The sequence below is a fragment of the Hevea brasiliensis genome, chromosome 8 (assembly GCF_030052815.1).
Source record: "Hevea brasiliensis isolate MT/VB/25A 57/8 chromosome 8, ASM3005281v1, whole genome shotgun sequence".
NCBI classification, from domain to species: domain Eukaryota; kingdom Viridiplantae; phylum Streptophyta; class Magnoliopsida; order Malpighiales; family Euphorbiaceae; genus Hevea; species Hevea brasiliensis.
Genome location: NC_079500.1, coordinates 93,290,390 through 93,303,132, shown reverse-complemented (window position 1 = coordinate 93,303,132; position 12,743 = coordinate 93,290,390). Strand labels below are relative to the sequence as shown.

General features: G+C 34.8%; 1 protein-coding gene across 5 annotated transcripts; it reads left to right on the top strand.

The window, feature by feature from the left end:
• The first annotated feature begins 411 nt into the window (after nucleotides 1-411).
• Nucleotides 412-11,982, top strand: LOC110650239 (probable protein phosphatase 2C 38). 5 transcript variants are annotated; one of them, XM_021805122.2, is made up of 6 exons: nucleotides 412-899; nucleotides 1,062-1,120; nucleotides 1,746-2,237; nucleotides 4,071-4,453; nucleotides 10,560-10,791; nucleotides 11,345-11,523. In XM_021805122.2, the coding sequence occupies exons 3-6, from the start codon at nucleotides 1,913-1,915 to the stop codon at nucleotides 11,380-11,382; spliced, it is 978 nt and encodes a 325-aa protein (XP_021660814.2). In that variant the 5' UTR covers nucleotides 412-899; nucleotides 1,062-1,120; nucleotides 1,746-1,912; the 3' UTR covers nucleotides 11,383-11,523. The 5 variants fall into 5 exon arrangements, with proteins under 5 accessions (XP_021660814.2, XP_058007634.1, XP_021660811.2 ...); XM_058151651.1 differs by having other exon boundaries at nucleotides 413-899; nucleotides 4,086-4,453; nucleotides 11,345-11,982; XM_021805119.2 differs by having other exon boundaries at nucleotides 415-899; nucleotides 10,560-10,796; nucleotides 11,345-11,982.
• Nucleotides 11,983-12,743: the final 761 nt, after the last annotated feature.

The following is a 12,743-nucleotide window of genomic DNA, read 5'->3' as shown; positions in this document are numbered from 1 at the left end:
ATAATTTGAAATCTAAATAAAAAGTTCGATTTATAATTATTTTTAAATTATAATTAATATTTAAATATATAAAATCACTAATTACGGTTTAAATTTATGGGGTTGGCATTTCTTTATATTCTCTAGTTAACAATGTGTAGCCTCAAAACAGAATCTTATAGCAAATTGAATCTTCAAACTCTACTTGAAAAAAAAAACACAAAATCACAGTATTTTTTTTTATTTTTTTATGTATTATATATATGAAAATTTTTATTAAGTATAAAAAGAAATCAAATTCTTATAAAATTGTAAAAAATAACAAGTTCAAGTAGAATACTATTAGAAATTAGTTGAAGATATATATGCAGGTGATGAAACTAATTAAGAAATTATGGAAAAGAGGAGTTTTGCTTTACTATATTAAGGATAAAGGAAGATGAGGAGAAGTTGCCTAAAATGGTGGGTTTGTTGCGAGTGAATGTCAAAAACCCTCCAAAAGGCAAAATAAAATAATTTAGAAAAATTAAAAAATAAAAACAAAGTGAAAATCCAACAACAATAAGCACACAAAGAAATCACAGAGAGAAGAGAGCCCTCTTATCAATTATCATTGATCTCCAAGACCCAAGCTTTGTTGTTCAATTCCAATCCTTTCTTTCTATAGAACCCACAAGAGATGGACAAAGAAAATCTATAACCAATCACAGCTCCACAATCTCTTCTCTCTTTCTGTCTTTCTCTCTCTAGATCTGCCTTTATTACAACTTTTTTTTTACCTGTTGGAAACCCCCTCCCCTCCCCCACACTCATTGATTCTCTCAATAAAATCCTTCAAATTTTTGGGCTTTTCTCATTTCAAGCCCTTTGATTGAAGGATTTTGCAATATTGTTTTTGTTTTTATGTTGAGATTGGCAAGGTATGTTTAAAACCCTTTTTTCAATTTTGTTTTGCAATTGTTTTGTAAACCCATATGTTACATTTTGAAATTTTTTTCTTTTGTTTATTTGGCTTCCTTGTTTATAATTAGTTTGCGATTTTTGGGTTGTACCCATTATTTTGTTTTTGTTTTATGTTTCAGATTGGTGGTCTTTAAGTTTGATTTTTGTGACCTATCCGTGAAGATTATAAGTTCATAAGGTATGTTAGAGAATTTCCTGTTTGAGTTCTATGATTGCTTTATTTGTGACTTTGGGTCTCGTCTGATGCATTTCACAAGAACCGTTTGATCGTGTCTTCTATGTTCTTTATCATTTAGATGATTGTTTTGCATTTGGATTGTGTCATACTCTATATAATAACTTGTTACGATATTTTATTAAACAGATTTGATAGTATCTGTATTGTGATTCTTGTCTCAAATTTATTGACTTGCAAGGTATACTGAAATATTATCTTCAAATGCTGTGGTGTGCCATGATAGTTTAATTTGTTTTATCTTTTTCTCAAACTTGATGTTATGCAGTTTATGAATATGTCCATGAATTCGGCTGATTGGATTGATTACTTTTTATTTTTGCATAAATCCATATTATTTAATTTTTGTTCATATCCACAATCTACTTGATATTTATATAGAGATTAAAGTTGCTTTCTGTCTGTTTTCTTCCTTGACCTCTTATGCTTTAGTTTTGGCACATTTCATTTGTTTATCGCACAAACTATTGCTTCACATTATGGTGCGTGCTAACATATGCCTAAAAATCATATTCCACAATTTCTTGAGCATACCAATTAATTTGTGTAATGATGTGTTTTGCTGCAGATTAATGGTTTCTGCATTTATCAACGTGTATTTGATTTCTTAAATTTCTGCTGTGGGGTTGGGGATTGAGGAGACACTAGAACCAAGATTAGCTTTTGATAGAGCTGTTGGTACCTTTTTGAGGACTACTTTGATTGCTGGGTTATTGGGGCACGAATATGTGAGTAATGGTATCAAATACACTGATGAGGATTGTTGCACCTTGTTGGAAGCCTTCTGTTGAGGGTGATCATTCTAATAGAGATGGAGATGTTACTGGTCGGGCTGATGGATTGTTGTGGTACAAAGATTCTGGACACCATGTAAATGGGGAGTTCTCAATGGCTGTAATTCAAGCAAACAATCTATTGGAAGACTGTAGCCAACTTGAATCAGGGCCAATAAGCTTGCTTGAATCAGGTCCTCAAGGCACATTTGTAGGAATTTATGATGGTCATGGAGGTCCGGAAGCTGCTCGATTTGTAAATCAACATCTTTTTGAAAATATCAAGAGTATGTTTTGTCTGTCTGGCTTGATAAATTTCATTAGTCAGCTAAAAGATTGTGTTGTTTCATACTATATTTGGTTTACTAAAGTTATCTGTGTTGTTTTCATTTTCCCAGTCTGGTCAATTAGATTTTCTATCATTTGTCTGTGCCTGTCATTAGTTATATGCAATATTCCCATGTTTCACATTTTTTTTGATGTTTGGACTATTTGAAAGTTTATGAGCTTGACAGTAACTTTTATACTGTATATGGGCTGGTGAATTGGAGGTTCTATTATAGTCGACTCCAACTAGTTTGGGATTATAGCTTCTTGTTGTTATTGTTGTTGTTGTCGTCATTATCATTACTCATTAGTTAAATATTCCTATACACTGAGGGCTACTGTTTAACATTTGTATTGACGATTGACTTATTCAAGTTTTTGAGCTTGAAAATTATTGTTTCATATGATATTTGGTTGACCATGATTATATGTGTTGTTCTTATTATTTTGGTATGGGGTTTATTCAGTAATATTAGCTGTTCTAGTAACTGTTAGCTATTGTAGTACTTGTTAGCTGTTAGCGGTTAGATATTAGTTCATTTAGTTGTTAGTGGTTAGTTGTTCATATAGCGATTTAAAGTCGAAGTGTTTAGTAAAAATAACTGTTGAATTAGTTGTTAAATGTAAAAATAATTGGTATAATTTTTTTGACCCTAGTTAAAATACTCCCTCAACCTCTAAAAGCTAAGGGGTAACTTTTCATTAATCACTCACTCAACCTTTAAACGCTAATATTAATATTATGCCACCGAACAATATAAATAAGAGAGGTAGCATTTTGACTATGATCAAAACACTAAACGCTACCTTAAAAGCTTTTGCCGAATAAGGCTATGGTTGAATAGAGGATCTATTATTTTTCTATGCTTGTCGTTAGTAGAGTGTAATTTTCCCATGCATGTTGTTGGTTACTGTTTCACATTTATATTTATCTCTGGACAGTTTTGAAAGTTTTTGAGCCTGGTCATAATTGTTTTGCTGATTTGGTGCTATACGTTTTGTATAATCATCATGAAGATTTTATGGCCCTATCATTGTCTTGGAAACCCTGTTTGTTGCACCATCAAGCTAAAATAGAAGAGCTTGAGTGAACCGGAGCTCTGCACTCTAATATGCTTTATCATTCATATTTCTATCTCTATAAGATAATTTGGAATTTGGATTTATTGCTTCTGATAATGAACCATAATGAAGAAATATTTGCAAAACTGTTGTGAGCTGCTCAACAAGAATAAGTCCGTGTTTGTGGTTGAATTGGAAAAGATGCATAAATTAGAGGAATAATTATTTTCCAATAAAACACTTGCATCCTTGATGGGATTGGAAGGGAGTTTGCAGAGAATTTAGACCTACTTCGAGGATATTGGACATTCTTTGTGGCCACCAGCTTAATGGAAATATTTTTTTCTGGTAATGTAAACTGTGAGAATATGAAGTCACTGCTCATTAAACTTATCTAATAATGAGTCCACATTGCACCAGATATAGAAAAAGTAATTGCAAAAAAGTTAAATATTATATAACTTAAAAGATCCTCTAAATTTTACAACAGGTGCATGAACATTTTTGTGCATAAAGACCTAGAGGATGTTCATTTTTATCAGCTCTTTGACAGTGAGTTCTCCCCGTATGTATCATCCACAATAATTCAGAAACCATATCTTTTATGTCTTTTAAGTTAAAAGATGTACTGTATTTGAGTGTGCAAGCGCAACCATTATACCTTCATTTCTTCTCTCCAATTAATTTTTCAAAGTTAATATAGCTAATGCATATTTTTACTGACTTGACAGCTATTCATGGTGCAGAATTTACGTCAGAAACTCATGGAATGTCTGCAGATGTTATCAACAAAGCATTTTTGGCAACAGAGGAGGCATTTCTCTCTCTAGTACAACAACAGTGGCAAATTAATCCACAAATTGCTTCTGTTGGTTCATGTTGTTTGGTAGGTATAGTGTATAGTGGACATCTATACATTGCAAATGCAGGGGATTCTCGAGTGGTGTTAGGAAGATTGGACAAGTTGGCTAAGGATGTCAAAGCCATTCAGCTATCATATGAACACAATGCAAGTTTTGAATCTGTGAGGGAGGAATTGCAGTCATTGCATCCCGATGATCCACAGATCGTGGTTTTAAAACACAAGGTTTGGCGTGTGAAGGGTCTGATTCAGGTGATTTTTCTTAATGGTTTGTGAAATATGTATTTCTTTTCCTGTATCTCTTTTTAAATTGCTTTTGAGGGTTTGATAATGGTTTTCACATACCTTTTTCATGAGCTGATAAGTTGCTAGTGATATTATTACAAATTTCAAGAATGGGTAGGGTATTTGTTATGAACACACATGGAAAAATTTTAACAATAAATTGTATTCGTGAATTTATATGCTTTAGGCTAGGGTGGCAATATTGGACAAAAGACAAATCCAATTCAGGTTCAAACTTATCATACTTGTGTCATTATCGTGTCAACTCGATTGGAATACGAAAATAATCATGTCATGTTATGGGTTGACCAGCTAACCTTTTAATGATATGTTTAACCTGTTAATAAGTTATGTACATTTATGACCTATAATACTTGCATAGATAAATATAAACTTAATTCTTCTTATAATGTTATAGTTAATTATATTTTACGTAATATATAAATTAATAAATATTAAAATATTATCACTTTAAAATAAAAAATTTATTATATTAATTTATAAGATAAATTAATTATATAATTATCAAGATAATCAACTTATTTACAATGCTATGTATTTAACTAGTAATGCTATAAACATATAAAATTTTCAATAAACTTGTAATTGAGTTTACTTACATTAATAAGTGGCCTATCAAACGATAACTATATTAATTATTTTTTTTTATTTATATAATTAATTGTGCTGTATACATATAACTTTATTTTTCAAATCATATTAATTTTGTTATTTTATTTATATTGTATTTATTGTAGAAAGAGATGATTCTCATTGATTTCAATTAATCTGTACATGGGTATTTATATACAATTGATTCCTATAATTGTGTTATACTAATTAGGAAGAAATCCTAAATAAGAAATCCTAAATAGGAATACAGAATACAGAATATACACAGAAATAATATAATGATTGACTTTCCATAGCACTCCCCCTCAAGTTGGAGCATAGATGTTAATCATGCCCAACTTGTTACAAATGTAGTCAATCCTAGCTCCATTCAGAGCTTTTGTGAAAATATCTCCTAACTGCTCTCCAGTTTTGATATGTCCTGTTGAGATGATCTATTGTTGAATCTTTTCACGAACAAAGTGACAATCAATCTCAATATGTTTGGTCCGCTCATGAAATACCGGATTAGAAGCAATATGGAGAGCAGCTTGATTATCACACCACAATTTCGCAGGCAGGGGGGTCTTAAAACCTGTCTCATCTAGTAATTGAAATATCCACATTACCTCACATACTGACTGTGCCATGGCTCTGTATTCGGATTCAGCACTAGATCGAGAAACTACACTCTGCTTCTTGCTTTTCCAAGACACCAAATTTTCTCCAACAAAAACGCAATATCTAGTAGTTGACCTCCTATCAACCTTAGATCCAGCCCAGTCGGCATCTGAAAAACATTCAACATTCAAATGTCCATGATTACCATATAACAAACCTCTTCCTGGAGCTCCCTTCAGATAGCACAAGATTTATCCCAAGGCTTCCCAATGAGCAACAGTTGGGGAAGACATAAACTGACTTACCACACTAGCAGCTTAAGCAATGTCAGGACGAGTGACAGTAAGGTAGTTCAATTTTCCTACCAATCTCCTGTATCTCTCTGGATCTTCAAACAACTCACTATCCCCTGCTAACAGTTGTAAATTTGGAGTCATTGGTGCACTACAAGGCTTAGCACCTAATTTTCCTGTCTCTGTCAATAGATCGAGGACATATTTTCTTTGAGACAAGAAAATACCCTTCTTACTTCTCATAACTTCAATACCTAAAAAATACTTTAATAATCCCAAGTCTTTGGTCTGAAACTGGGTTTGGAAGAAGGTTTTAAGAGATGAAATACCTGCAGAGTCACTCCCAGTGATGATAATGTCATCCACATAGACTACCAGGAGAATTAGACCAGCCTCAGATTGCTTATAAAATACTGAGTGATCACACTTACTCTTTTGCATACCAAATTCCTGTACTGCTTCACTGAATCTCCCAAACCAGGCCCTAGGACTTTGTTTCAAGCCATAAAGAGACTTCCGAAGCCTACAAACTTTACCCAACTCCCTCTGAGCAACAAACCCAGGTGGTTGCTCCATATATACCTCCTCCTGAAGATCACCATGAAGGAAAGCATTCTTGATATCCAATTGGTGCAGGAGCCAATCATATGTAGCTGCTAAAGAGATAAACAAGCGAACAGAAGTAAGTTTAGCTACAGGAGAAAAAGTGTCAGAGTAATCAACCCCATATGTCTGAGCATATCCTTTTGCTACAAGGCGTGCTTTTAACCTAGCCACAGAACCATCAGGATTTACCTTTCAGTAAATACCCATTTGCAACCAATAGCTTTCTTACCGGTGGGCAAAACCTTGATTCCCATGTACCATTAGCATCTAAAGCCTCCATTTCCTTTTTCATAGCGACACACCGGCGGGATGAGACAGTGCCTCACCAATGATATTAGGGATAGGAGCGAGTCTAAAGAAGTAACACAACACCGAGAACAAGAAGACAATTGATTATAAGAAACAAAAGAAGAGATAGGGTAAGTACATGAACGTTTACCTTTACGAAGAGCAATGGGTAAGTCTAGATCAGAATCATGATCAGTATGAGGTACAGGATCTCCCAACGAAGTAGCTGGTGGAGGATCTGAGTCAGGAATCTTCAATCTCTGGAATAAACATGAACAACGGGAGGCCGAGTAGGTGCAGACAGAAGAAAGCAGTGTGAGAGAGGACTAGACATTGGTTGGACGGTATATATTAAGATATCATCCTCCTCCCACGACTCTCATACGGATGATTGAGAAAAAATGGAGTGGACTCAAAAAATGTGACATCTGCAGAAAAAGATAACGATTAAGAGTAGGAGAGAAAGCGATACCCTTTTTGGATCCGAGTACCCAAGGAAGACACATTTGAGAGACTTTGGATCCAATTTAGTAACCTGCGGACGAACATCACGTACAAAACAAGTACAAAAAAAAATACGGGGTTCAACAGGAAACAAAGATTTTGTAGGAAACAAAGCAGTGTAAGGAATATCCCCATTAAGAATGTAAGACGGCATACGATTGATCAAAAACATGCCGTAAGCGCATCCGCCCAAAAGTGTTTAGGAACTTTCATCCGAAAAGAAGAGCACGACTTACCTCAAGAAGATGCCGATTTTTCTTTCGGCCACGCCATTTTGGGATGGGGTATCCACACAGAAGATCGATGAAGAATGCCATTTTGTGTCATATAAGACTGAAATTGTCTTTGAAAAATATTCTTTAGCATTGTCACTTCTTAATATGCGCATAAATATTAAATTGAGTTTTGATTTCATTACAAAAGGCACAAAAGATAGAAAACAACTCGAGCGATTCTTCATTAAATATAACGGTAACACGAGAATAATCATCAACAAAAGTAACCAAATAACGAAATTCAATTTTAGAAGTAACAGAACAAGGACCCAAAACCTCAGAATGAACTAACTCAAAAGGGGATGAAGCCCGTTTATTGACTCTAGACACATAAGGCAAACGATGATGTTTTGCAAGCGACACGACTCACATTCTAGTCTTGATAAAGACTAAATCGAGGACACAACTTCTTCATGGTAGACAAAGAAGGATGACCCAATCTACAATGAGTTTCAAGAGGTGTTAAGGTCTTGGAGCAAACAAGCGACGCGGTACATGATTTTCGAATGTAGAGACCACGACTCACGTCCTCTACCAATAATCGCCGTCGTAAGATCACGAAACAAACAACGATCGGAAAAAAGGAAATAGAACAATTTAAGGTACGAGTAAGTTTACTAACGAAAGTAGATTAAAAGAGAAATTTGGTAGACACAAAGCAGATAACAAAGAAATTGTGAAGTCGGATTCGCGATTCAGAACCCATGACACAAGAAGTAGAACCATCGGCTAAAGTAACGATGAGGAAGTGGGATTAGACTGAAAAGCAGATAGAAGACTAGAATTACCTGTCATGTGATCTGTTGCACCAAAATCAATAACCCATTTGGATGAGGAAGACACAAGGCATGTAGTGGATTTACCTGACTCAGCGATCGCAGTGATAGGGGAACTGGTAGGCTTTAGAGATGCCATTAGAGATGCCTGATACTGGGAAAACTGTGCAAAATCCTCTGCAGATACCAAAACAGTTTTCTCAGAGGAAGATACTGTAGAATCCTCTGCTGCCATATTTGCCATCTGTGATCGCTGATTTTTCCTCTGAAGTTGCGGACAATTAAATTTTGTATGTCCAGGCTCATGACAATAATAACAAATGACTCCTCTTGAGTCCTGATTAGAACTAGCCTCTCCATTACGCTGATTACTTCTGTTGCCTGTAATTCCTCCTCTACTTCCTCTTCTATTACCCTGTTGTCCATTTGGATTACGGCTAATAAGAGCACTACTGGCAGGCTGTGAAGATTGGGTACTCTCTGTACAAAGGACCCGTGTGAATGTTTCATGCAAAGAGGAAATCTCAGAACTGGAAAGAATCTGAGATTTAGCAGTCTCATACTCTGAAGGAAGGCCTGCAAGAAAACTCATAACAGCCAGTTGCTCCCGTTGGGCCTGCTGAACTTTCACATCAGAACTAAAAGGCAACAATACATTAAGTTCCTCATATACCCGTTTAAAATCCATAAAATAAGCCGTGAGAAACTTATTCTCTTTCTCAGCACGGTAGAATGCCTTACAAACATCATAAATATGGGAGATATTCCCTTTACCAGAATACAAAAAATCTAAGTAATCCATCAATTCCTTAACAAATTCACAGTGATTAATTAAACTAATTACCTCACTGTGAATCGAGTTCCGAAGCTGCAAAAACAACCGAGCATCCTCCCTTAGCCAAGTTTGTTGTGTATCATCAGTAGGTGGATCTTTAGTAAGGTGATCATCCTTATCAATGCTACGCAAATAGACCCTAACAGTCTTACTCCACTCCAGGTAATTCGAACCATTAAGTTTGTGTTCCGTGATCTTGGTCATCATCGGAATCACATCAGAAATAACATTCTTATTGTCTGCCATTTGTTGAGACAAAGAAAACTAACCGAAACGCTAATCCAAAGTGCTGACAGCAACAAAATAATCCAAAATCACAAATCAAGCAAATACTGAAATAGGATCTGAGAGCCAAACCTCAGAAGTCCTTTAATGGTGTACTGGATCAGGCAACAGCACACAGTGGTGGAATGAGGGGATTGAGGCGACGCTGGCAATGTTGATCGGAGTCGAAACGGCCGGTCGGCGGCTAAGGTCTCTCCTGAGTTGGGTGGTGAGAACAAATAGTCACCCTAGAGAGATGACCTGCTCTGATACCATGTAGAAAGAGATGATTCTCATTGATTTCAATTAATCTGTACATGGGTATTTATATACAATTGATTCCTATAATTGTGTTATACTAATTAGGAAGAAATCCTAAATAGGAATACAGAATACAGAATATACACAGAAATAATATAATGATTGACTTTCCATAACATTTATAATTTAATATTTTTAATATTTTCTATATCAAGAAATTAATAAATCTAAACATATTGAATTAGTATCATAAAGTGTTAAATGGGTTGTGTCAATGTGTTAAATGTGTGTGTATTAAATGGGTCACGTAAACATAGTGTTAAATGTGTTATCATGTCGTGTTTTGCATTTCTGACATGATTAGCTTATTGTGTCATGTTCGTGTTAACCCAAATTCTGTTGTATCTATTTGTCGACGCAAACATGACCCATGAACATGAATTGCCACTCCTACTTTAAGCATGAAGTGGTGCTTTCACAGATCACTGGAATTAGATGACTGCAAAATATGATAAATCCGTTGGTGCGTGATCTGCCTATTTGCATATTTAGAAATTCAATTGAGATTTGTAGCGAAGAGTATAAAATTATTAAAACATTACAATCTGAATTTTTTTATACATTGGCAGGAGATAGCTGTGAAATTGTTGCAAAGAGAAGATTATTGCATTGCCTGCTTAACAATAATATGCACAGATAGAGGGTTACTCAGTTGACAGAGCTTTGCTACTTTTGCAGGTCTCGAGATCCATAGGTGATGCCTATTTAAAGAGGGCAGAATTCAACAGAGAGCCTCTGTTAGCTAAATTTAGATTGCCCCGACCCTTTGATAAGCCGATTCTTAAAGCTGAGCCAACAATTTCAGTGCAGAAACTCTGCCCTGAGGATCAATTTCTTATATTTGCATCAGATGGTCTATGGGAGCACCTAAGCAATCAGGAAGCAGTTGACATTGTCAACAATTGCCCACGTAATGTAGGATTTCCTTATACGTTTTTTCCCCCATTTGTATTTATTTGATGTATTGTGATTATTGCTATGCTTAACCAAACTCAGGGAATGATGACTTATACACAGTCAGAATCAATAGATTTTTTCTCTTTTTTTTTTTTATTTTAATTATTTGCCAATAAGAATCTGTATTCTGTTTCCTATTTTCTTCAGATAGTTATTGTTCTACCAGGTAAACAAACAGAAGGTGATTCTACCTCTGGAGTGGTATTTATCTCGAAGGGTGGTGCTGGCTATTTCTTCTTCTTCTTCTTCTTCTTCTTCTTCCTTTTTTTTTTTTTTTTTTTTTTTTTTTTTTTTTTCCATTTTGAATTTTAATCTTTCACTACTCTCTTTGTTTATGTTTATTAGAGTGGTGCATTGTACTGGAGATGGTTCTTATTTTGACTTTTTACTTGCACTATATTTTTTTCGAAGTTAATTTTCTTGGTTATATCTTCTTCAAAGTTGATTTTCTTGGTTTGTTTTTTTAGTTGCTTTTTGATAGACTTCAATATTCCATGTATTTGCAGGGTGTTGCAAGAAAACTTCTCAAAGCTGCACTTCTTGAAGCAGCGAAGAAAAGAGAAATGAGATACTCAGACCTGAAAAAGATTGATCGTGGTGTGAGGAGACATTTTCATGATGATATCACTGTTATAGTTTTGTTCCTTGATTCACATCTGATCGGTAGCAGCTCCTGCCAGGGTCCTCTGCTTTCCATCAGAGGAGGTGGTGGTACCCCTGGAAATTTCATCACATAGGTCAAGAGGTTCTAAATCCCTGATGCTTAATCCTCATTTCTTCATTTGTATTAAGATTTTTTTTTTTTTCCCAAAGAGGAGAGTTTAAGGAAAGATTTGTTTTTTTCCTTTGTTTTACTTTTCCCTATTGTATAGCCACGCGCCTTTGAAACTTCAACAAGTCATAAGAGAATTCCATAGATAGTGGAGTTTATGCCTAGACAGAAGATGCTTCAGAACAAAAAAAAAAAAGGGAAAAGAAAGAAAGAAAACCTTTGTTAGTAGTCTTGTTATTGGCATGTGATACTTGATATGCTATTCCTTATTACAGCTATGGTTTTACTCAGCTTTGTCAAGAACTATAAGAAAAAAAATATTGCCATTGAACTGAAATTCAACCAATGAAGTATTAGTTTCGTTCGTTAAAATTGATCTTTTTCTTATGCGTGTTGTGTTCATTTTCCCGTTATCCCCCTTGTCTAATCATGAATTCAAGACTGAATGAGGACCTTGATGATGTGTAGTTGGTCATGCCTGTATGCAACCGTAGACTGTGCTCAATTATTCATCAACCAGAAGCTGGTTGTGCCTGGTTTTGAAATAACTAGTGCATCAAATTTAACTCTCAGCCAATGCAGTGTGCTCTGTTTTATGAAGTGCAAGTTCGCTTTGGAAATTGTTTGTTATGGTTTATTGTCATATCGCTACACAGCCTTCATGACTCTGCCTAATCATTACATCTCGATCATCATGTAGCAGAATTATTCAACTTCATATAGGTAAATGCACCTGAGAAAAGGGCCTCTAATGTGGCGGTAAGAATTTAATACAGCTCAAAGTCCTACTCTTGCACTTTTCTGCAAATCTTGTACACAAGTAACAGGCAAGATTGAAAGAAAGGGAAGCGGGAGGGGAATGTGTTGAAAAAAGAAGATGATCATGTAAGCTGAGCATAAATAGAAACCATAAGAGCGGCTAATTTTATAGCTTATTTCTAAATTTTACTCAGTATTTCACTTGTCTTCCTTGACTTTAATTTGTTATTAAAAATTCTTTGAACTCTAATTTTGTTTCATAAAAATCTCTCTAATATACTATAATAGGTTTTCCATGTTAAAATAAAAAAATATTATATTTTTGTCTCTTTTCCTTTAACACTCAAAAAGCAATGATCATTTCAATTATATTT